Here is a 21,843-nt window from a genome sequence, read left to right as displayed (position 1 = left end):
CTGGAATTCCAAGCCCGCAAACGCCGCAAGTCATCGATAATGGTGTCTTGATTAGGGGCATCATACCTGCTGCAAACAGGTCATACAGAAATATCAGCCAAAGATCAGGTGAGATTAGACACTTTAGATCTCCGGTTGTGTGTATGTCGACCGGCATGTTCCAACCTCAGAAGTCTCTTTCGAGCTCGTTGCTGTGGCCAGGGCAAGCGGGCGGGATTAACAGCCTTCTCCTCTACCATCATGTCTATATGTAATACAGTAAATCTCCCGAGATCGTCAGGCTAAAGTTAAGTGCATGCTGCCTGTCTTGTTGACGAGGCTACTAGCTGTAGCCGTAATCCCTTCCATGCCACAAACTTGAGCTCGGCTATCCGCTTCACGGCCGCAGTATCTACCCTAGGGTATGCGTTGAATAGACCAAACAAAAGACAGGAGTCGTGAAAGAAGCAGAGTAATTCATTATTGGACAACCAACATAGGATAACCGACAACAGGATAATCAACTGCAGGGTAATTTCTTGGAGAATAAGTTGTAGGAAACAAACTCTTTTAGGGTAGCCTATCCTGACATAACCCCCTCTACCATGTTTTAGTGTTGGTTAGCCTTTTATTGAGAGACATAAGTGACTACAGGAACCTCCTCAATAGAAGTTGGGACATTCAAAAAGTGTGGTGATGTTGTTACAATAGTGTGTGATATGAGCGTCCCTCAATGACGCTGATTGGATCTCGGACCACGCAAACTTTAGAACAGACTATAAATTGGGCCGAACGGGCCCAGGTATCTCCTTGAAATTACAGGGCTCCGTTTCTGTACTGGTCCCCGAATGAGGACTGTAATCCGTGTTGGATAAAGGCCATCGTAATTTAGCTTCGATCCTCGGTGTCTAGACTTACAGATGGATGACTACCATTATGGTCTGGTTTGTGACATCAATAATTTGAAGCCAGACATAGGGTGAAGCTGCGGAGGGATAGTTGTACAAAAGGTGAAGGCACAGCGATGTTTTGGTTGCACACACCAATAAATTTCGGGTGGCATGGTGTTGTTACGGTAACTGCTTGGCGAATCCAAAGTTTCAAGAAGATGAAAGCTGCCTGAGTGTCAACAGACCGGGTACGATGTTTGATACGACCAAAAAAAGACCTCCAACGCTAAATTTTCCCAAGCATCAATCACATCTCATTCCCCTGAGGGTCCCTCATGACTCCCGAATCATAGCAAACTGTTGCCGCCATCTCCAACTTCGGAGTCGCATGAGGAGGGAACCTCATGATACTGCCCACAGCGTACAAATCTTCTTCCCTCATCGCCCTCATTGGAAGTACTTGCGCCCCTGGGAAATCGGATACCCTCTCATTGAGCGCCTCGTTTGCACGCTCAATTGCGGCGTCAACACTGAGATAGCTTCCGATGACCTGCATGTCTTTTAGAGTCGCATTTCCGCTCGCGGCGATGCCAGGCCTGCCGCTATTATCGAGGATGGGCTCGCTAAAGATGACATTGTATACTGGACAAGGAAGGCTTCGCTTGAGCTGGGCGTCGTCCATGCGCAGCAGCTCGACCATGACGTGCTGCGCCGGGTCTGCGTCCAAGGGCCCTGTGACGTGGCAGAACTGGTTGAGCATATGGCCGTTGTTTGTGGCGGAGTTGAAAGCCGTCATTGCTTGGGAGGAATCGGAAATTCGCTGGCGCAGGTTGGGCAATGCGGCCTCGAGAACGTGGAAAGGACCCGAAATTGTATAGTGATGGATGATAGGGAAAGTGGTGCGGACGTAGTAGACTTCGGGGGAATTTGCTGGAGGGCGATCGGGCCTTAGGGGTTGCATGCGAATTTTGACAGCCATTTTGAGTGCCTGATAACTTTCCTGAGTCTGCACACAGTGAAAGCTGTTCGTGAAGGAGAGAAAACGGAGAGTGAGAGGCGACGAGACTCCACGGAGAAAAGAAAGGGGACAGGAACAGAATGGATATGTGTGTAGCATTCTTTGATTTTCAAGGGAGATAAGCTCCCGGCAGTTGTTCTACCCCTCACTATGGATCATAAATGTGTTCTCCGACGTCCGCTCTTAGATTTGCCTGGATTGAAAAGGGCTTGTCTCCTGTAATTGCGAAGAGGGTTGCTCTATTCTATGGATTGTTGTGTGGACTGTCATCATGTGTTGCGGTCCGGATGGGTTGGGGGACGGGTTAGGGTTAGGGTCAGCCTCATTTAGGACTTAAAATTAAAAATAATGTTATTCAGTTTTAACAAAAGAAAATGAATTTCTAAATATATAAATGTAGGTTATAAGTATTGCTATATTTATAAGATTTTTAAAAGATTTTTTTTATTAATTTCAACTCTATTGTTTTTATATTAAATGTATACACACTCCTAGGTTTACAATTGCCAGAAGATAGGAGGCTCAAGCCTTGGCTAACCCAGCCTTGGACAGCCCTCCTGTCCATTTCCCCAAATTTGAAGACAAGTAAGCAGGACAGGGGCCGCTCCCCCTGTCAATTCCCCCAAATTCGAAAATTAGTCAGCAGGACATGGGGACGGTCGGGTCAAGTGAGGCAACCGAGCAACCAAGCAACCAACGGAACACACTAACTGGCCGAGACCATAGTCTGGCCTGGCCGACATAGCTATACAGCTCACTCAAGACTATCGACCTCACTGGCGATGGCGATGACGGACGACATCGTACAGCCGATCCAGCTACCGCCACGAGGGGCCCAGGTCGGAACGGTTAGGAAGGCGTGGTGACGTTTCATCCTCAACCAACTCTTCAGTTCACCTTTTGGCCCTAATTATTCAGTCCTGCACCAGGGCATGAAAGGGATTGAAAATGAGGTAAAGATAGAAACAGAAGATAAAGCAGCAGATCCACCGAAAGACGTGCGTAGGCAGGACGCGGCGCGCTGGCTGAATATTGAGTTCACTCGTGCTGCGCCACCAACCAACACACGCAAAGCCAGCACATCGAAGAAGACGCACAAGGGTTGGACTAATCGGAATGCCAATTGACCATTTATTACACTTTGTGTGGGCGCAAATTTTCAATGACATTGAAGAATGATCTCTTTTAAGACAACCATCTCTGCAGTCATACCTCATGAGAAAGTCTCCCGTGAAACTGTTTTCCGGGGAAATCTCAAGGAAGACAATGATCTCGAATAACCAAATAAGGACCTGCTGTGACTTGTAAGGTACTCTACAAGACATTGATTAAGCGCTTTCTTCTCAGCCCCTCTGTACGTCGTCCTAAATATCCGTGGCACTATTGAGAGTCCTGTAAGCTCAGCTGCCATCATACACCAAGTTTGTCGCAGGCCTCTAGACTATTGGAAGCCTCATGGCTTGCTATTGGCAGACATCGGAAAGATGGTGTGTTGCAAGGCGGGAGCCGCCTTGTGCCACCGCAGGTCTGCCTGACAGGCCCACAAGCTCAGATGGAGGAGGGGTCGGAAGACGCCTTGGCTGGCCTCTTGCTTGGCCGTATTTTAGACCTCGCCATTCCCGCTGTCAACTGATCACTTCCATTGCATTTGGATGCAAAGTTTTCCACTGACACACTCGACTCTTCATTTTCAATTTTATGAAATACTTCGACATTTTTGTTTCGAGCTAAGCTATAAATTTTACAAGTCAAAATGACTGCGAACCTGACATATAACGAGACGACCAACATCGTATCACAAGGTTTGTTGCTGGATCCTTGTCGTGTTGTGTCCAAGTGACATCTTCTACTAACACGTGATAGCTTCAACTAAAAATGTGCCACGATATCTCAGTTTCCAAATCCCATCGTCGCCGGCTTATGGCGAGTGTCGCAAACAGTCCCGTCAGCAAGCCGTGGAGGAGCACCTCAGCCCGGTGCTGAAATCTAAATCAAAGCCGAGGTACATTGGAGAGGATCATGAATGTTTCAAACTCGACAGTGTCGTCGCCTTCCGTGAGGAGTACGGAATCAAGCTCGACGGCAACCCTTGGAAAAACTTCAAACGACTATTATGCGGTTACCGAGACCTACCTTTCATAGTACTGCAGAATCCGACCAGAAAGCACGTGTCTGACTACGAGGAAATGAAGACGTGTCCCACATTACAGTGGATAATCGAAGTGCTGGGTGAGATAGGATTGACGCTTGAAGATGTAGTCATACTCGATATTTGCAGCCTTCTGAGCGACGGTGACCTCGATCGAATGGGCAGGAACTCCCAGCGCACCTGGGATGCCGTCGAAAAGTCTTATGCGATGGTCGAAGACATCCTTGAACGTCTCAACCCAAGTGTAATAATCTCTTGTCAGTGCGTCACTTTGGGCAAGCGGGAGCGGAAAGGTGTAAATCAGCGCCTTGAGACGACATGGCCACCCGCGGTCAACAGCCTCGCGAGAAACCTCTGTTCTGCAGAGAGGGACACGAAGCGGGGGGCTACCAAGAAGATCCAGATTGGTTCAAACAGCACCTTGTGCGTGTCTGGCGTCCATCCCCGCCGCTGCAAGTTCCAAAAGTCCATGGTACCCGAGCTTAGAGGCGTGTTCAAGGATGTGTTCGTCCCGTGCATGGCTTGGTTTGGTAACGACAAGTTGGAACGTGTGGTCCCCATAACGAATGGAGCGAGGCGTCTGGGACCTGGTGCTGCGGTGATCAGGACGAAAGCACGGAGTCCGAGTCCCAAGAGGTCTATCGAGGTAAATGTGAAAGAAGTTGACAAGGATGTTGGAGAGCTGGGTGAGAGGCTTTCAACGCTTAAGCTTTCTCGCTCTGATCGTATTTCGGCTGAGATATTGTGAGTCTGGTAAATGTGATATCAATTTGACAACCGATTGTTGTGTACATTGATCAATATCAGGAGTTAGCTAGGTGTATCACTGAGACGTATTCATATTGGTCACATGCAGAGACGTTTACGGCATGTTCAGATTCAGCGACTCGGAATTGTCGCATGATGTATCTTGTCAAGGCCTGACAGCTTTCCTTCGCGACAGCGACAATGAGAAGCATGTAAAATACCCCCCTTTTGATTGAGACCATGTTGTCGAGAAAAGGAGCTTTGGCGATATGGTGAGGGGTTGGAATTAGATTGTATTGAGTGAGTTTGTATAAATTCCGAGTCAATGCCCTTGGAGTGATCATCCAATCTAAGTCTTAGAACGGCGTCTTGTTATTCGTGAACCAGAATTAGTATGTTCCGAAGTAGAGCAAGGCTTCTGTGCTCTGCTTCATGTTTCTGAATCTAAATAACTTACACGGCAACAAACCATTTGTGCGACATCTTTACCAGAACTTAGTGCTCATGGCCCAAACGCCCGCACCGCTCCGGCCGTCTTTCAGGGGTTGAAAGTGATCATTCGGTTTTTCTCACATTTCCATGGCGCCCTTTAAAATCTGTAAAACCCGACAGTGATCAATATGCCGAAAACAACGTCAACAGCTACAAGGCTACACATTACGACATATACTGTCCTGAGCTATCTTACAGTGAATGGCTATGCCTTTTACTTGCATATTTTGTTACAATAGTCTGGTGGGAGAGTTCAGGAATCGTGCCGTGCGTGGCCAGTACTACCTTGGCGGGCAGGGTAGGGCAGCCTGCAGGACGCGGAGCAAGGTTGAAGATCCTCATTGGTTTCCTAGTGTAGCCATACAGTAGACTCCCCAACCCGGACCAATTGCCTTCATCGTCAGCCTGCTGACCCCTGAATAGGTCTTGGGTACTAGCGTAATGGGGAATAGCTGAAAAGCTGGTGGGGTCGGGGCTGGGTGAGGCGCCAACCACAGCGGGCCTCCACTGGAAGCAGGGGAGCATGGTATATAGAACGGACGAATTGACATGTCAGGATTATTGGGCCCTGCTGCTAACTCGACCAACATGCAGATAAGCAGGAGACCAAAAAAAAGACAACCCTGTCCACCCTAAATGCCACCTTACGAGGCAAGCTGAAGCACGTTGGCGTCGCTGAGCTCTCTTAAAGCTTGCCGTGAACTTGTCTACGCGTTCAATACTTGGGAATATTTAGAGAGCGTTGCCATAGAACAGTCAGCATGTCTTCTGTCCTCCCCGTTGCCGTGGGCATTGCTGCCGCGACCTACGTGCTTCTCGTCGCTCTCCTCCGTTTCACGCAGGATGCGAAGGAGCCGGCTTCGATCTGCGACACCATACCCTTCGTCACACCTATAATCAATATGGTATGCAAGGGCGGAGACTTTCACCGTCTAATAAGGTAAGTATTTCGACATCCAATCTGGACGCGGCAAAATGAGCAGCAAAGTGATAGTAATGCCGATCCTAGGGATAAATACAACCTGCCAATATACACGTTGCGATTGCCCGGTACGCGGATGTATGTCGTCAACTCGCCACGTCTTCTCACGTCAATCCAAGCTCAATTCCGAGCACTCTCGTTCAACGCCATAGAGGCCAATATAGCCGCCAATCTCCTTGGTTGCCAAAAAACGACCATCAACATCATAGGTCGTGATCTGACCAAAGATGGGGGCTATTTGATGAGCTTCCCCAAATACGTTCATTCCGCCTTGAGTGCTGGACCTGGCCTGGATGCAATGAACAGAAGGGCAATCCAAGTCATCTCCAAGTCTCTGGACGAATGGTCTCAGAAGAAAACTACGAAGATACAGCTGTGGCAATGGCTTCGCCACGAGCTGCTTTTGGCATCTACTGATAGCGTTTATGGACCCAAAAACCCATTCCGTAATCCTGCTATGGAGAAAGCCTGGTAGTAAGTTATCGTGGAGTCGCAAACTTGATCCTCTACTAATTGTCATAGTACATTTGAACCGAAAATGATGATGTTCATCCTGAAGCTTTTTCCTCGTGTCTTCGCCAAGGAAAGTTTCAAAGCACGCGAATACATGGTTAAGGTCTGGGAGGAATATTTCGATTCAGGCTCGTACCAGCAGGGCTCGGAGCTGGTCAAGGCCCGAGTCAAAATCAATGATGATTTCCAGATCCCCTTGAAGGAGACGGCAAGAATTGAGGTCGCAGGTAGTCAAGCCATCCTCACAAACACTCTTCCAGGAACCTTTTGGATAGCATACCATATCTTCTCGGACCCGGCTGTCCTCGACTCCATCAGGAACGAGCTGTCCAAAGGCGTGCGGCAAGATGATGATGGCGCCTGCACCATCGATTTAACCCATGTCAAATCATCGTGTCCGATCTTGCTATCGACATTCAAGGAGACGATGCGTATGTACTCTACCAGCACGGCTACTCGTATAGCCATGGAGGACTATCGACTCGACAATAAATACCTCCTGAAGAAGGGAAGTACCATCATGATGCCGGCGACCGTGCAGCATACGAGCAAATCCGCTTGGGGTGATACAGTCGATGAATTCGATCACGAGAGATTCGCCCCTGGAAGCAAGCGTGTCAACCCGGTCGCTTTCCGTGGATTTGGCGGAGGAATGACACTGTGCCCCGGGCGGCATTTCGCATCCACCGAGATCCTCATGTTCTCGGCTCTACTGGCTCTCCGATTCGATCTTCATCCTGTTGATGGCAAGTGGACTGCACCTACGACAGCCAAGTCACCGATGGTGAACGCGATGCCTGTGCCTGATTGGGACATCAATGTTGAGATGCGACCTAGGAACGACAATGCGTGGAGAGTGTCATTCTCTGGATACGACAGGGGAATGGAGATAGCAGCCGAAGACATCGAAGGTGCTAGTCCGGACGTAGGACACTGAACAATGAGTTGAGCTGTCAACTGGTAGAGTAGCTTTATGAAGCAACTTTCGATTAGTTGGGGATTAATACTAATGCTGACTTTCTGGTCTGGTCTAAAATCTGGATGGCTCTTATTTCACACTGATGCATAGATCATCATTCCCACAGAATAGAAGCGTACCCGAGACTTGCCCGTATATACTTACCTCTGTCCAATGCTAACGTGCGAGGCATTATGACCAGAACAAACTCGGTCATTGGCAAGGGAGCCCCTCACAACACTGATGATAGAATCCACTGAACACTATCTCACGAATGATGACAGCCGGGGCAGACGGTGACGCGAATAAGTGAGGTATAAAAGACCAGGTAACGACGTCAGCCATTGAGCCAGACACTAAGAGAAGCATTCCAAGAACTATTTCTCTCACCTTGCCTTATGGTAATTATATTTCCTCTCTGTCCATCATCTTCATCACTCAGAAAGAAAATGCCAGCACCATGACACACGCGAGGGAGTCAGCATTCCAAATCCAACCACGAGAGAAACAGCGACATCATCTTGCGAGAGTGCCCTTGCCAAAAGCGCACATATAACTATGGGGAGACTCTGGCCGATGTGTCTCTACGCCTGGCCCTAACTCACTGGATTGATACGGAAGTCCTCATCGCCTTGCCACCGCTCACTTGGAATCTTGATTTTCTCAAAGATTGTGCTTCTGGTTTTCTAGTCTACAGCCACCGCGGGCACAGAGAATACCACCTTCACAAACCGTCATGCCATCCTCATCCCAGGACAGGCGGTTAATCCCCCTATATTGACATCGGATCGTCGCATACGCCGAATTCATCGCACCGACAGCCGGGATGGTCCGGCTGCCGGCGGACGCATTATCTCGCGCTGGATGAATCGATCCAGACAACCGCTTGCGAAGCGAAATCTGCTCACGACGGCGCACAGAGATTCATGTACATTGCCGATGGTGCATGTGATATAGTTGGCAGTTCGGATCTGAATCAGGGAAGTTCACCAACTGTCCTGCGCGCGGTGGAAGATAGCATAGGGTGATGTATGGAGGATATGGGACAAGTTCGTGGACAGCGAGAAGGTCATCAGCGCACAGATTCGCAGCGGTCTAGACCTGAGAGAACGGGAATACTCAGTTGTTCGGTGCCGTGATATGGCTCAAAAATAAATCTTTCACTTTGCAAAGTTCACTTCGGGGATATTGGCACAGGAACTACCACTAATGTCAAAAATTCTTTTCATTGATGAGGACCATGTCGTCGTGTATCAATGTGAAACCGACCCATCGAGTACTTGGAAAGATAAGTGACGACCGAGTCAATCCCATCCGATGAGGACAGCACAAACTTCGCCTGTGCAACGCAGCCTTTGATTCCATTCCGCCGTTATATTTATCCATGTGGACATTGCAAACACTCCATGTTCCACAACTTCCAGCTTAGCGGAAGCTCTCTGTCTGGCCCGCATCCTAACGAGGTAGTGGAGTTCTCCGGCCCTTTTCTTTGTTTTCCTCAAGCTTCTTCGTACGACATGAGGAACACAATACCGAGGATGAAGTTTTAGTTTCGTTTCGATTTCCACAATCACCCCAGGGACGCTGGACGGCTCTAGCGTGGTCGCATAGTTCTTTTTCCTCTTCAGTTTGAGTGTTGCCACATCCGGTGCATTTGAACTCTTTTTTGATTAAGTAACACATGACCGTAGATTCGCGTTGATATCGTCGCTGACTTGGTGTTTTCTAGGATGGGTTGAGCCGAACTCAGATTGTCTCCGTAGCCGAGATCGGTGTTTGCGAATAAACTGACCTTGTGCCGCGTTTTTGACTTAATGGCGATAGGAAGATGATCAAGTTGCCTTCTTTCCCATTTTCATGTGTTCTCGAGGTCTTAAAGAAACAGCAGAGAAAAGCCATGTATCTTACAAAGATTCCAGTATTTATAGTTGTTTTGTACCTGGTGAATCACACACATCAGCTTCAGTAGTCTCAATTCACAACCTGATGAGTGGGTGACTGCCCGTCAGCGGATCTCAAATCTGGCTTTATCACAACTTTGGGTACTTGTCACCGAAGAATTAGTAGCTGATGCCCGTCACTTGGCACCAGAAAACAGGTGAAAAAGGTGGCCCAAAATAGTCGAGATGGCTGGTGTTACCCCAGCGTTCGATGCGGCTTAGGACTCCTTTGCGGTTCAGGACTAGAGTCCGTGGTAGAGTTGCGATCAGTGATGTTGGTATGAAAAGAAATTAAGCGGAGCTAGTAGGCGGAATTTCTTGGTCACTGCATTGACGGCTGGAAAGAAGCTCACGGCCCGTAGGGCGTACTTTTTATAGTCAGCATCACTGAATCAGGGGGGGGATAATTCAAGGAACGTACTTGTCTGCATTTATTCCATCTCTCAACTACACGCCAAGTCAGCCGATACATCAAGCGCAAGCCAGTCAGCCTAGCAGTGATCTTTCATGATCATGTTCGAATCTCCCCTGAGGAACCTCCCATAAGATAACCTCTCATAGGATAACCTCCCCTATTCCATATGATAACCTCTCAGACCCCCATGATGTAATTAGATGGTATTGTGGTCAAATTTAGTTAATCGGAGGACATGATGTCAGTAAGAAGTCCATGTGACTCACGTAAAGGGCCGAGATGAACGACTCAGTCGCGTTTTCCAAGTGACCAAGTGACAATAAGTGAGTGACCCAAATCATCATAAATTCAGTATGAAGCGGTTAGTATCTTCTTTTCACGATCTAGTTACACATTGACTTGACTTGTCGCGAATAAGAAGAGATAAGCTCAGTAATGAACATGTCTGGTTACTCTCCGGTAGGCGACACTCTTGCTCTAAGTCTGTGCTGAAGATCCTGACCTGAACGCATGGTCCCAAGCGGTCTGAAAGCTGTGCGAATATTGGCATTGAGGTCGAAAAACGATGCTCGGTCGATGACACCAATGCTCTCACCATTGGGAATGCTACATTTCCAGAACGAAGTGCTGCTACAAATCAAGCCTCTGTTCGGACCGCGTAGGAGGAACACCTTTTCCCGCAGAATCTCGTTTCAAAGTAGGCATCAAATGATTTCAAGTTGTCCCACTTTTGGACAGTCCAGAAATTTTGACAAGCATGAATAGTCCAACCAGCCTGCCCATTCGCTCGGGTGTGTCCCGGGCAAGGGGTGACGGGTGTGCTCAAGCTAGTCTAATAAAGAGGGGCCTCTGAGCTAAAACGGAGACCCGCCGGTGCATTGGCCGGGGGGTTTACTGCGATGTGTCTGGCCTTTGAGCAATCAATATCGAAGGCAATGCCATGCTTCGACGAGAATGGCCACGAGTCGCCTCTAGTGCTCTGCTCTCGCCATTACTTAACCACTGCGATCTATCAGTGAGAGTGAAACTTTTAGACGTCCCGGGAATTTGCCGGTAGCCAGACTCATATTTCTAGTGTGACCTGTGACAAAAGGGTACAGGCGTCCGCGGAGGAGTACCGCAGTGAACACATGATACCGACGAAGATATAAGAGCTGGATGCTCTGCAGTTATCCTGACCCGGTATCCTTCCGCTAACTGAGCAGAAAAAACATTTGAAGTATCGGAACTAGTGATCATCACCATTTATCACATCTCGACGATTACCATGGACACTACGGGTAAGAAGCGATAGCCTCGCTCGATCTGCCTGGGCTCACGTGCAGTAGATATGGCAAGCCGACTCAAGGAGATCCTTTCTCCGCGGCCCAGTCTTCCCGTCGCTCAGCCTACTAAGTCGCGATGGCAAGAACCACCCCATCTCACTGTCGCAATGGCCCAGTCGCCGAAGCTACCAGAAGAAATAGACGTGGCCATCATTGGATCTGGCATCACAGGATGTAGCGTGGCCTACACATTGCTTCATAATTCTGAGAACTCTGGTCTACGTATTTCCGTGCTTGAAGCCCGGAACGCTGTCAGTGGCGCAACCGGTCGGAACGGGGGCCACCTGGTTTCGGATGCCGATTCACACTTCGGAACCCTACTACAACTCTTCGGCAGCGAGGAAGCAACAAAGATATTCCATTTCAGCGAAGCCAACATTGCCCGCCTTAAGGAGCTGGTGGCAGAATTAGATCCCGCAGACCGTGACGCAGTGGAGCTCCGCAGTTTGGTTATGACTGCTGGCATTTCGAATCAAGAAATACTAGATCGCGCGAAAGAAAGCATAAGCTTGATTGACGAGACTGTGCCAGAAAAAACCATACGCTCGAAAACCATCTCCAAGGAGCAAGCAGAGTCGGTCAGTAGAGCCTAAGTATTCCGTTTCGTGGAGCTAAATGTACAGGACAGAAATATTACTATTCCAACAGCATCGTGGGTGGTGTCGAACAACATGGTGCTGCTGCGCTATCACCGTATCGACTGATCACAGCGCTGTACAGCAAATTGCTCCAAAAATATGATGGTCGTTTCTCTCTTGAAACAAACACACCTGTGTCCTCGGTTACACATCAGTTCGACCTATCATACCTTTATACACTGAACACACCGAGAGGCATGTTGCAAGCGAAGAAAGTAATCCATTGCACGAATGGCTACTCGGCATTCTTGTTGCCCAGCTTGGTCGGAAAGCTTTTCCCTTTCCGTGGCACTATGTCTTGCCAGGATCCTGGACTGTCTTTCCCTCGCATGGGATCGGATGCCTCGTGGAATTTACTCGAAAAGACCCGCTACGACCCCGACACCCGTGTCCTGACGGCTGGTCTGTACTATGCACAGCAGAACTCCAAGACTGGTGACATTTGGGTCGGTGGCGAGGTCCAGAAGGTCGACGAGCTGATCTCGAGCGACGACTCGGTTGTGAGTCTCAGGGCCAGGGAAAACATTCTCTCTGTTCTTCCCAGGATTTGGAAGGACACGGAGCCGGGCGCCTCTCAGATTTGGTCTGGAGTGATGGGATTCACGTCCGACGGCCTTCCGCTTGTGGGAAATTTGAGCTCAAAAATGACGGGGCGGACAGGGGACGGGGAGTGGATTGCTGCTGGCTTCAACGGCCATGGGATGGACAAATGCTGGCTGACTGGCGAGGCACTTGCACAGATGGTTTTGCAAGGGACGACCCCGGAGTCCTTTCCCACGCCGTATCTGTTGAGCGAAGAGCGATTTGATCGTCTGACATCTGAAGCCGCCGTGGAGTTCCTGTTCGGAGATGTCGAGATACAAGCAAACTTGCGAACTTGAGGACATTCTCACAAAATGTACGCTTTTGGGACGACGCATGACGAGATAATTTCGTTGGGCGCAGCTAGCAGCTAGCGTGTGAATCTGCTCGTGGCAAGTCTAGATATCGATCATCCCTTATTGGTCTGCATCAAGTCGAGATTATAACTCGGAGCAAGTCGCATTCAGTACTTTTTTGAGGTGACTTTATCGTACGTGAAGGAACGAAAATGTGTGGCAGGGCAAAGTTGCTTATTTTAAAGTTTTCGACAATTCGTGGAGGTTTTTCGTCTATGCATGAGACCTGACGGAGGTATCCGCACTGACTTGCGGACAGAGGCTGCTCTGACAGTCATGGTAATGTTGTGTTTAGCTGAACAGCACCCGCCAGGTTGTACCAGTACAAAACATTCCCACTGTCTCTCGCTGACCAGAATGACTCAATGATGTCTCGGATCCGTCTCTTGTGTTTGTCTGAGTATCCGACGAGGTCGGGCATTCTGTGTTGCTCGCGTAATCGATCCTTTCCCTGGAACTCGAAGCAAGCCACCAGGACGGCTAGGTCAACACATTTGACATTGCCACCGGTGACTTGCTGTGTCATATCCAGCTGCCGCATGATGGCCGAGGCCATCGCTAAGGCAGGCTCATCCTGTGAGCCATACGGATGTCGTAATCGATGTATGACAATAAGAGCCGCTGTCTGTAATACCTGCGCCTGGCAAAGCATGTGCATCGTCTCAGAGGCTGTGTAGGTTGCCATGAATGAGCCAGGCACCGGTGGCATCCAGTCAGCCACAGCCCGACCCACATCATCGAGGGCATTCAGGATATCTGCCCTATCACTCTCGTCGGCAAACGACATAGCATGGCTGAGCTCGCAGATATCGTGCAGTAGTGGCAGGAGGGTGACGCACACGCCCGCATATCGGTCGACGTAAGACTGGTCAGCAGGGGGCTTGTATCTGAGTGGAGGCACTTGGCATCGAAGCAGGCATTCGAACAGCTCCCCAAATACCATACATGTTAGCATATATAGTTTTGATGGCTCGATGTATGGTTTCGACTCGTATAATGGCTTGATGCGCTCAAGCGTCTGCGTGCATATCGTAAAAATGTCGTCGACCCTGAGTTTGAGAGCAAATGTGTGCAGTAGAGCGCCCAGAGTAAGGCACATGGAAGCATCGGCCTCGTCCCGAATCTCAAATTCCGAGAGGGTACAGATTGCTGAGGATGCTTTGCGATAGCAGTCGTGAGACTCTCCCACCTCGTCCGTCCAAGCTATCGAGGAAGCCAGCAAAGCATCCTTGAGCTCCACTGTTGAATAAAACAGCTGTGACATGACCAGCTGGCAGTGGTTCTTTAGGAAGGTCGGGCCGATCAAGAAACGCTCAAGACTTTTGGATTCTACCATTCGATGGATCATCTGCCGCTCATCCGCACATATGTTATCCAGGATGACTGTAGAGAGAGGAGAGGTCACTTCTGGCTCGCTCGGAGGCGACATGCGTTTATACGACTGAGGTCTCCGCCCCGGCGGCTTCACGGGGCGGACACTCTTGCAGACATGTCGTAGGCGCACGCATCGCTTGCAGGCGTTCAACCCATGACTCCATTCACAGCGCTCCTTAATAGCGTGGCAACGGTCACATGATCTCTTGACGTCCATGGTAAACGAAGAGGGAGATAATGTCACAGTAGAGATCGGAAAATGGCCGGCGGTAAATGATGGCCGCCGCCACCAGTCTGCTTGGTACCGGTAGTTATCATTGCAATACACCCGCAATCTATGGAGCTCTGATCTCAGGAGGCCGCGGGCTTATTTAGCCAATCTTAGGGTCTTGTGTTTTCCCCGCACCGGCAACAGAATGCTGGTTATGCAAGGGTTTATCTACTGGGGTTTAGGCGACCCTACAAACCGGCCGAGGTCTGGTCTAGCCTTGAGCCTTCAGCGCCACGTCGACCACCTTCGCCACAGCAAGACATTCTTCGTCACGCATCCGGCTCGTAAAGATCTGGATGGAACAAAGCGCGCCATCAAGAGCATCGGGATGGTCTACAGGTGTCAGGAAATTAGTACGTAATTTTGTCTGGTTTCTATACTAGGTTTCGTGACTTACACGGAGGGCCTCCTTGTCCTGGCTTCGGCTCGAAGATATGAGGCGTGTCGCTGCTATTGGCCCGTTCGAATGGTAGCACGCAGGCGGGATACTAGTTTGGTCAGGGCAATGTACATAGAACGATGGCCTAGAAGACTCACCTCGAGGATGTTCAAGAGGTTGGTGTAAGCAGGTACACCATATGTGTCGTGCTCAACTGCTGTGTGCGCTGCCGGAGGGCCAATGCCAGCATCGAGCTTATGTGTCGTCCAGACTCGATGCCAGTCCGCACTAATCTCTGAGCGCTTAATATTGAGACTGCAAAGTTTCTCCAGCCCATCTAATCCGCTGAGATCTGGCACGAAATACCACTCCATCTGCTCGGCTTCTCGCGCGATCCGGATCCTTGATGGTACCGTAGGCTCGCCAGCTGCCTTGACAATGCTCGCAGCTTGCTCGTCTAGGCTCCAGAGCTTCCAAGCCACTTCTGCTGCATCAGCTATATGACAGGAATCTGCATTTAGCTGCACGACTTCGTGCCCATGTCTCCTCAGGGCGTCGACTGCTTGATCCATAGCTCGCCGGACCGGTGGATGGAGCGGGTAGAGAGGATCTTCGGCTATCAGTCCGAAGCGTAGCCTGGTGCTAATTGGTGGCAAGTCTCTCCACAGGACATCGATGGTTGTGAAGTCCAGTCGAGCTGGTGTCGCACTAATGACCGCTCTCGCGAGAATCTCCAAAGCGTCCAGGTCGTTTGCCAAGGGACCAGCGACTGGCGTAATAGACCTAAGCCCGGGATTGGCGCAGCCAGCCTGACCTCCGTAAGGTATGCGGCTTGAGCTGGGCTTGAATCCGTACGTGCCACAGCAGAGCGAGGGAATCCGGATTGAACCTGTCACGACTCAGTTACATGTTTCCTGCCCTGTACTGGAAATACCACGAACCAGCCACATCTGTTCCGATACCCAGCGGTGAGCCGTGGAGCGCGACCAGCGCCCCTTCTCCGCCGCTAGATCCCCCTGCAGTGAGCATGGTGTTCCATGGGTTCAGAACCCGGCCAAACACATTATTATGCGAATCAGCTGTCTAGAGAAGAATGTCAATTTGATGGATGTGAACTACGAGGATATAGCATCTGGCCTACCATCAGGGTCTGGGGGATGTTAGTTTTCACATAGAGGACAGCACCGAGCTCCAAAAGCAAATTCACGAGTGGCGAGTTGGCTTCAGATACCCTGGGCAGATAAGAGACGAGACCAATCGTCGCCTGTGTGCCTGCAATCTGGAAGCTGTCCTTGATGCTGATGGGCAGGCCATGAAGCGGCCCGGCGATCCCGCCTCGGCTTCTCAAAGCATCAAGAGAACGGGCTCTTTCCAGTGCTTTATCGAAAAGAATTTCCGTCAAGCAACCTGACTTCGGATTTTCAGCAGAGTGCTCTAATTTGCATACGGAGAAGGGTAGACAAACCAGCTGCTGTGCAATTGCAGCCCTCTTAGAGAAAGCGGTAGTTACTTCAACAGCAGACAAAGTCGACTTAGCTAACGCATCGAGTAGCTCCGAAACTGTGTATTTTTCTGTAATTTGCAGTTCTTTGGGCGTGAGAATTTGGGAGGCTCTGATGATGTCCAATGCGAAGAGATTGTTTGGACAATTCTCGATGGGCGTTTGGAGCCGCAAAAGAGCGTCCGCGCAAAGTCTCCATTCCTTTGGGATACAGGCGAGAGCGCTGGACCGCTTCGCGGCGGCTTTAGCCTCCCATGCGTTATCTGCCATGATTTGACACTGAAGTTTCCACACGATAGAAGCTTCAAGAAGATTACCTTTAAGAATTGCGCTGACTTTATCCTCTTATGCTACATTCCCTCCCAGAGTTGGGCGCTGCAGTGACGATATCCCGCCATGACTACTTGGCCGGCAATATCCCGGCGGGTATCACATACACGCGCGGTGCGACAGGTTAGACCATGGAAGCTCGTCATTTCAGGACTAGTGTGATACCAATCTAAGTAGGAAGCAAGAGATATACCCAACTCCAATGTATCGTGATTTTAAGCTTATCTGCTACTTAGCTACCTCGTTGGTGATCGGCCTCTATGACAAGCGGATGTCTAAATTGTCTTAACACCTTCTCTTATTAGAAGTGTGATTAATCGCGCGACAGACTGCGCAAAGATCGTGGGTCTATTGCGTCAGAACTGCGGGTTGTGTCGCAGCTTCGGAACAAAAGTTACAGGCTCTGAAGAGACCATCGAACAGCGCAGAATAGATCTAAGCTGGACCGACCGGGGTGAACGCATGAAGCATGGCCCTATGCGAGACACTCAAACTATCGAACCACTTGAAGCTGTCCCTATTGCTTATATAAGGTTATTTCAAAGACTTTTTCGTATTTCAGATATCCGTGGACATATTGTATTTGAGCTAGCACTACTTAGTTTAATCTGTACCACCCAGCCGAAGTCCTTCGATCTCCCATCAACACTGAAAAGTCCTAGAAGCGGCGCGAAGAATGATACTGACGACCGTATTTCTCGGAGATTGCCGCGGTACTTTGTCCAAACTTTCGGCCGAAGACAAGCAATAGGACCGGAAAGCCTAATGTGATAGCAAGGGTGATGAAGGACACCAAAATGAACATATTCTGGAGACCCATACCATTGATCCATGGGGTCAAAGTGAATAATATGATAACCGAAATCACGTTCCGGATGAAAATGACTCCGACGATAGCGTCACCAATAAGCTGTAGACGGTTAGTACTGTCAAAGTCCTTCGTAACGGGATGAGCTTACGAGCTGATAGCAATCGGTGAGATATGACAGCGCGATATCACAACAGCTTACAAAACCAAAACCAAATACCGCGCCGCCGACTGCTACAATGATCCACGGTCGTTCCTATACGTGATTGTAAGCTCCAGGGTTGTTTTCTACAATATGATGCCAGACGTACCTGTGCAATGCTTATTCCATACAATAGCAGGCCGCCGCAGGCCAGCAGTGATGTTGGGATTGCTGGCCAGAGTCGCATCTCAGCTTCATAGATGCCGTCATTCTTAGCTGCAAGCTGAATAACCAGTCGATCACTCAATGGTGCAACTACGACACTGGCGATAAGGGCTCCAATGAAAGGCGCAATGTTGAAGAGGCCGACTCCGATCGCGTCGAAATTATAAGGTGGGTTAAAAAGCCAGCCTGAATTGACAGAGCCTATGACAGCAAAGTTGGCCAGTAGCATACCATATGTGAGCGCTGTATAAGCAACCGCTGGTACTCGCAATAGGAGGACAAAGGGCTGCCAGACATGGTGTCCGACGCTGTCTGGGGTTTTCGTGTAGAGCCGGAGCCGTTCTGAACATGAACTGGTCGGTACCACCGTATCGTGCTGCATGGATGTAATGTTTGTAAGTCTTTTATGTCCTTCCTTGTCTTCTTCACCTTTATGGAGGTTCTCCGGGTTTATATTCCCTTGTTCAATTCGTGTACCGTCGATGGTCGGGACATAGGCTGTCTCCTCGAAGAAGAAAAACACGGAAACAAGGCTGACGCCCAGGAAAATAGCGCACCACCACCACTGCCATCGCCATCCCCGACTGACAACCACATAACCGGCGGCGACAGGGCCGAGAAACGCGCCGATGGACTGCATGAGGAGGAAGAGCCCATTCATGGTAGCATACTGGTGGACGAAGAAGAGATCGGCGATGATAATCTGCACAAGTGTCTCGCTGATGGCACCACCAAATCCTTGAATCAAGTTGAGGACAATCATCTCGTTGACGCCGTTGGCCTTTGCCTCCCAGATGGCCGTAGCGAGCTGAATCACCAGACTGACGACACAGATGAGACGACGACCAAACTTGTAGGCAAGGGGAATGAAGAGCACGCAGCCCACGCCCAAGCCAGCATAGTTCGCAGCGCTGATGTTGTTGTAATCATCGAATGTCATGCCCCATTCCTCGACGTAGGCATTGTAAGACACGCCAAAGATGTCGAGTAAGACAAAGGTCATCAGCACGTAGAATAGCACCAGGCCATAGTTGACAGCCTTGCGGATGCGGGACCAGTTCTGCCAAGCCAACAATTAGCACACAAACTCGCATCTTCCCAATGGCGGCCGAGTACCAGAGGATCTCGTGGATCAGCAGAAGGTGCTGGCTGAAGCACAATGGACTTTGTCGTCACTGTCGTCGGGTCAGCATCACTGTCATGCCAGTCGAGTCGACGCCCTTACAATCGCTGAGCCGCATCGTGCCCGGCACATGGCCGACGTCTATTTCGTTGGCCCTCATCATGGATAGCGCAGCACGAAAAATTGCAGCTTGTAAGTCGGTAATACTTGGGGAGGATGTCCAAGGTCAAAGGTCGACCCATACTGATATTCTCGCTCCTAGATGTTGGGCGTTCCCTTGGCCACCATATCATGTTACTGTGCTTCAATCCTAACCCTGTTCCCCAAACCTTGTCCCAAATGATGTCCTATACTGCTGGCAAAATACCCCGCAAAGTATCGCAAATCAGTGGAGTGGAGCCCCTAACAAAGGTGTATTGCGAGTGGTCCAGAACGGGCGACCGCTGAATTAATTAATGTGCCGGTCAACCTGCCGGCTCATGCAAATATAGCCCCTATCTCTACAAATCACAAACGCGAACCAAACCATTTTGGAGATTAGAACGTTCCGGCTTATCGGATTAATGCACCATGAGCCCCCGGGAGGCTCATGTACGCCTGAGGCTGAAGCTCAACTTGATCATCTTGCTCCCGTACGATCTCCATGGTGTTGCCAGGTTAGAGCAGTGCCAGAATGCCAGTACAAGTGCGGCGAAATTGCCAAATCCGGTCATAATGCAGGTGATAGGCTAGTATGCTACGTTTGATAGCACAATGATAATATGCTGTGTTCTTATTCCGTAGCTCATACCTTAAAGTAACTGCGTACCTATGTTGACGTGAACAGCATTATCCTGAACATAGTCCTGAAGACCCGGTTCGCCTAGCTCCCTCCCGATGGCACTTTCCTTCACACAGCCGAATAGTACCGTCCAGTCCGAGTCAATCGTAGAGTTGATTCATATCTTTCCCGTGAGATGCCCATGCCCCTTGATACAAATTAGCGAGCAGCTAGTAACACTGATGGCCCCAGTGTCCTGCATGAGATTTTGGGAATCGGACAATGTGCTGGTGTCGGTTGCCGCATACATACATGACCCACTACCTCATGGCTTTCGGCAAATCCAAAAGCTTGGGTGTGATCTGACTAGTACACACATTTCCTCTAAGATGATCTCCTCTAGGAAAAGCTCCTCTGGTATAACCTCTTTTAGGATACTCTCTTCCGGGATAACCTCTTTGAAATAATCTCTTTCAAGATAACCTCCTCTAGGCTAATATGCAATAGTGTGACATGCCGTAGACAACTATCTTGGATTTTCTCTATTTGCCATATCCTTCGAGATAAACGATAATATATTACTTGGGTTTTATTTGTTTTACTTCTCTATACTTTTCAATTTATTCTGATTTCAGATATCTCTAAAAGATACAGCGACGGTGTACATGTTCACACATCAAATTGGTTCACTAGAGCGCAGACGGGGAGGAGGGTACTTTCTTCCGCGTACTGCCTTGCTGACCTGGATGAACTGCATCATGTACGAGCACGTAGATTGGACACGTCAAAAGACTATTCCATCCCCTCTCCTCAATTCAAAATCTCAAGTAATAAAAGCACATCCTGTCCACATGACAATCAATTTCTCTGTCATCCATATTTCGGTCTTGATGATGTGTAGCTGCTGATGTCAAGATGCAGCCAATTCCGTCTCTAATCTCTCTAGTTGCCATGGTATTACAGTTTCAGCACAATCATCTCATCCTTTCCCTTCATATGGATCCTACAGAACCTGATGACTCCTTTGGCTTGTACAATATCCGGTTGCTGAGCAGGCGAGGGGTATCCGGATCATGGCTTGGTAAGACGACTACATCGCTTTGTTGAGCAAACGACTTGATCTTCCTCAAGCTCTTCAACGCCGACATAGGGTCGTCGTTGATGCCGTCGGGCTCCTCTTTATCCAGCAGATCCAATCCGTAACTCGCGTCCCCAAGCAAGCAGTATGTCGTGCTGGTGCCATCATCATCATTGCCGTAGACGACCAACGAAATGTGGCCCGGGACGTGGCCAGGGGTGTGCACTGCAACGATAGTCCCATCGGCCGTGATTCTCCCTGAGTTCTCCCATGGGCCAACGCGGCTGCCCGAAAAATCGATCAGAGTCGGCTGGAATCCTTCCGGCCAGTGCTGTGGGACGCAGCCGGATAACGTTGCGTGGATCGGGCTGTTTCCAAAAGCAGCCCAGTGCTCGGCGCTCACGAAGACGGGGACGTCCGGTGCGGCCGCCCTCAGGTCTTTGAGTCCACCTGCGTGATCGCCGTGGAGGTGACTCAGGACGATTGCCTGAAGATGGCGCGGCTCCACGCCATGCGCTTTCAGCTGGTTGACGATTCCGTCTTCCGGCCTAATGTCAACGCTGCTGAACATCTTCGTTGGACTGTAATACGGCAGGTAGCCGGGGTCATTGAAACAAGGTGATTCTCCCGTGTCGAATAGAATCGGACCGTCAGGATGAGATATGAGGAAAACGCCGATGGGCATGGGGTCAGTCCATTGTCGATTGGCGATGCAGCGGAGTCGGCGGAGTGTGACAAATTGGTCCAAATAAGTTTTTACGGGCTGATTTTTCATAGGCAGTTTGATCTGGACAGATCCAGTAGAAATGAAGGTCAGACCAACGCGTGTTTGAGTATTTGCATCCATCATGGAGGCTGTACGCAAGCA

The 21,843-nt window shown here is 49.7% G+C and overlaps 8 protein-coding genes across 8 annotated transcripts; 3 read left to right on the top strand and 5 right to left on the bottom strand.

Annotated features, from left to right (window-relative positions):
- Positions 1-1,176: 1,176 nt before the first annotated feature.
- J7T55_001539 (uncharacterized protein) lies at positions 1,177-1,848 on the bottom strand (the record flags this gene model as incomplete). Its single annotated transcript, XM_053145644.1, has 1 exon — positions 1,177-1,848. The coding sequence occupies one exon, from the start codon at positions 1,846-1,848 to the stop codon at positions 1,177-1,179; it is 672 nt and encodes a 223-aa protein (XP_052991800.1).
- A 1,792-nt stretch (positions 1,849-3,640) lies between these two features.
- On the top strand, positions 3,641-5,019 carry J7T55_001538 (uncharacterized protein; the record flags this gene model as incomplete). The annotated part of the gene is made up of 3 exons (XM_053145643.1): positions 3,641-3,689; positions 3,751-4,780; positions 4,893-5,019. The coding sequence occupies 3 exons, from the start codon at positions 3,641-3,643 to the stop codon at positions 5,017-5,019; spliced, it is 1,206 nt and encodes a 401-aa protein (XP_052991799.1).
- Positions 5,020-6,036: 1,017 nt separating this feature from the next.
- J7T55_001537 (uncharacterized protein) lies at positions 6,037-7,707 on the top strand (the record flags this gene model as incomplete). The annotated part of the gene is made up of 3 exons (XM_053145642.1): positions 6,037-6,180; positions 6,259-6,731; positions 6,780-7,707. 3 exons carry the CDS (start codon positions 6,037-6,039, stop codon positions 7,705-7,707), a joined length of 1,545 nt encoding a protein of 514 aa, XP_052991798.1.
- Positions 7,708-11,515: 3,808 nt separating this feature from the next.
- J7T55_001536 (uncharacterized protein) lies at positions 11,516-12,927 on the top strand (the record flags this gene model as incomplete). Its single annotated transcript, XM_053145641.1, has 2 exons — positions 11,516-11,986; positions 12,037-12,927. The coding sequence occupies 2 exons, from the start codon at positions 11,516-11,518 to the stop codon at positions 12,925-12,927; spliced, it is 1,362 nt and encodes a 453-aa protein (XP_052991797.1).
- Positions 12,928-13,258: 331 nt separating this feature from the next.
- On the bottom strand, positions 13,259-14,575 carry J7T55_001535 (uncharacterized protein; the record flags this gene model as incomplete). The annotated part of the gene is made up of 1 exon (XM_053145640.1): positions 13,259-14,575. One exon carries the CDS (start codon positions 14,573-14,575, stop codon positions 13,259-13,261), a length of 1,317 nt encoding a protein of 438 aa, XP_052991796.1.
- Positions 14,576-14,840: 265 nt separating this feature from the next.
- Positions 14,841-16,779, bottom strand: J7T55_001534 (uncharacterized protein; the record flags this gene model as incomplete). Its single annotated transcript, XM_053145639.1, has 6 exons — positions 14,841-14,962; positions 15,027-15,117; positions 15,167-15,897; positions 15,950-16,091; positions 16,150-16,348; positions 16,550-16,779. 6 exons carry the CDS (start codon positions 16,777-16,779, stop codon positions 14,841-14,843), a joined length of 1,515 nt encoding a protein of 504 aa, XP_052991795.1.
- Positions 16,780-17,497: 718 nt separating this feature from the next.
- J7T55_001533 (uncharacterized protein) lies at positions 17,498-19,297 on the bottom strand (the record flags this gene model as incomplete). Its single annotated transcript, XM_053145638.1, has 5 exons — positions 17,498-17,749; positions 17,799-17,903; positions 17,959-19,074; positions 19,131-19,189; positions 19,240-19,297. The coding sequence occupies 5 exons, from the start codon at positions 19,295-19,297 to the stop codon at positions 17,498-17,500; spliced, it is 1,590 nt and encodes a 529-aa protein (XP_052991794.1).
- Positions 19,298-20,889: 1,592 nt separating this feature from the next.
- On the bottom strand, positions 20,890-21,822 carry J7T55_001532 (metallo-beta-lactamase superfamily protein; the record flags this gene model as incomplete). Its single annotated transcript, XM_053145637.1, has 1 exon — positions 20,890-21,822. One exon carries the CDS (start codon positions 21,820-21,822, stop codon positions 20,890-20,892), a length of 933 nt encoding a protein of 310 aa, XP_052991793.1.
- Positions 21,823-21,843: the final 21 nt, after the last annotated feature.

This window comes from Diaporthe amygdali, assembly GCF_026229845.1.
Source record: "Diaporthe amygdali strain CAA958 chromosome Unknown NODE_21_length_814164_cov_65_183785, whole genome shotgun sequence".
Classification (NCBI taxonomy): domain Eukaryota; kingdom Fungi; phylum Ascomycota; class Sordariomycetes; order Diaporthales; family Diaporthaceae; genus Diaporthe; species Diaporthe amygdali.
This window is presented reverse-complemented; position numbering and strand designations above follow the sequence as displayed.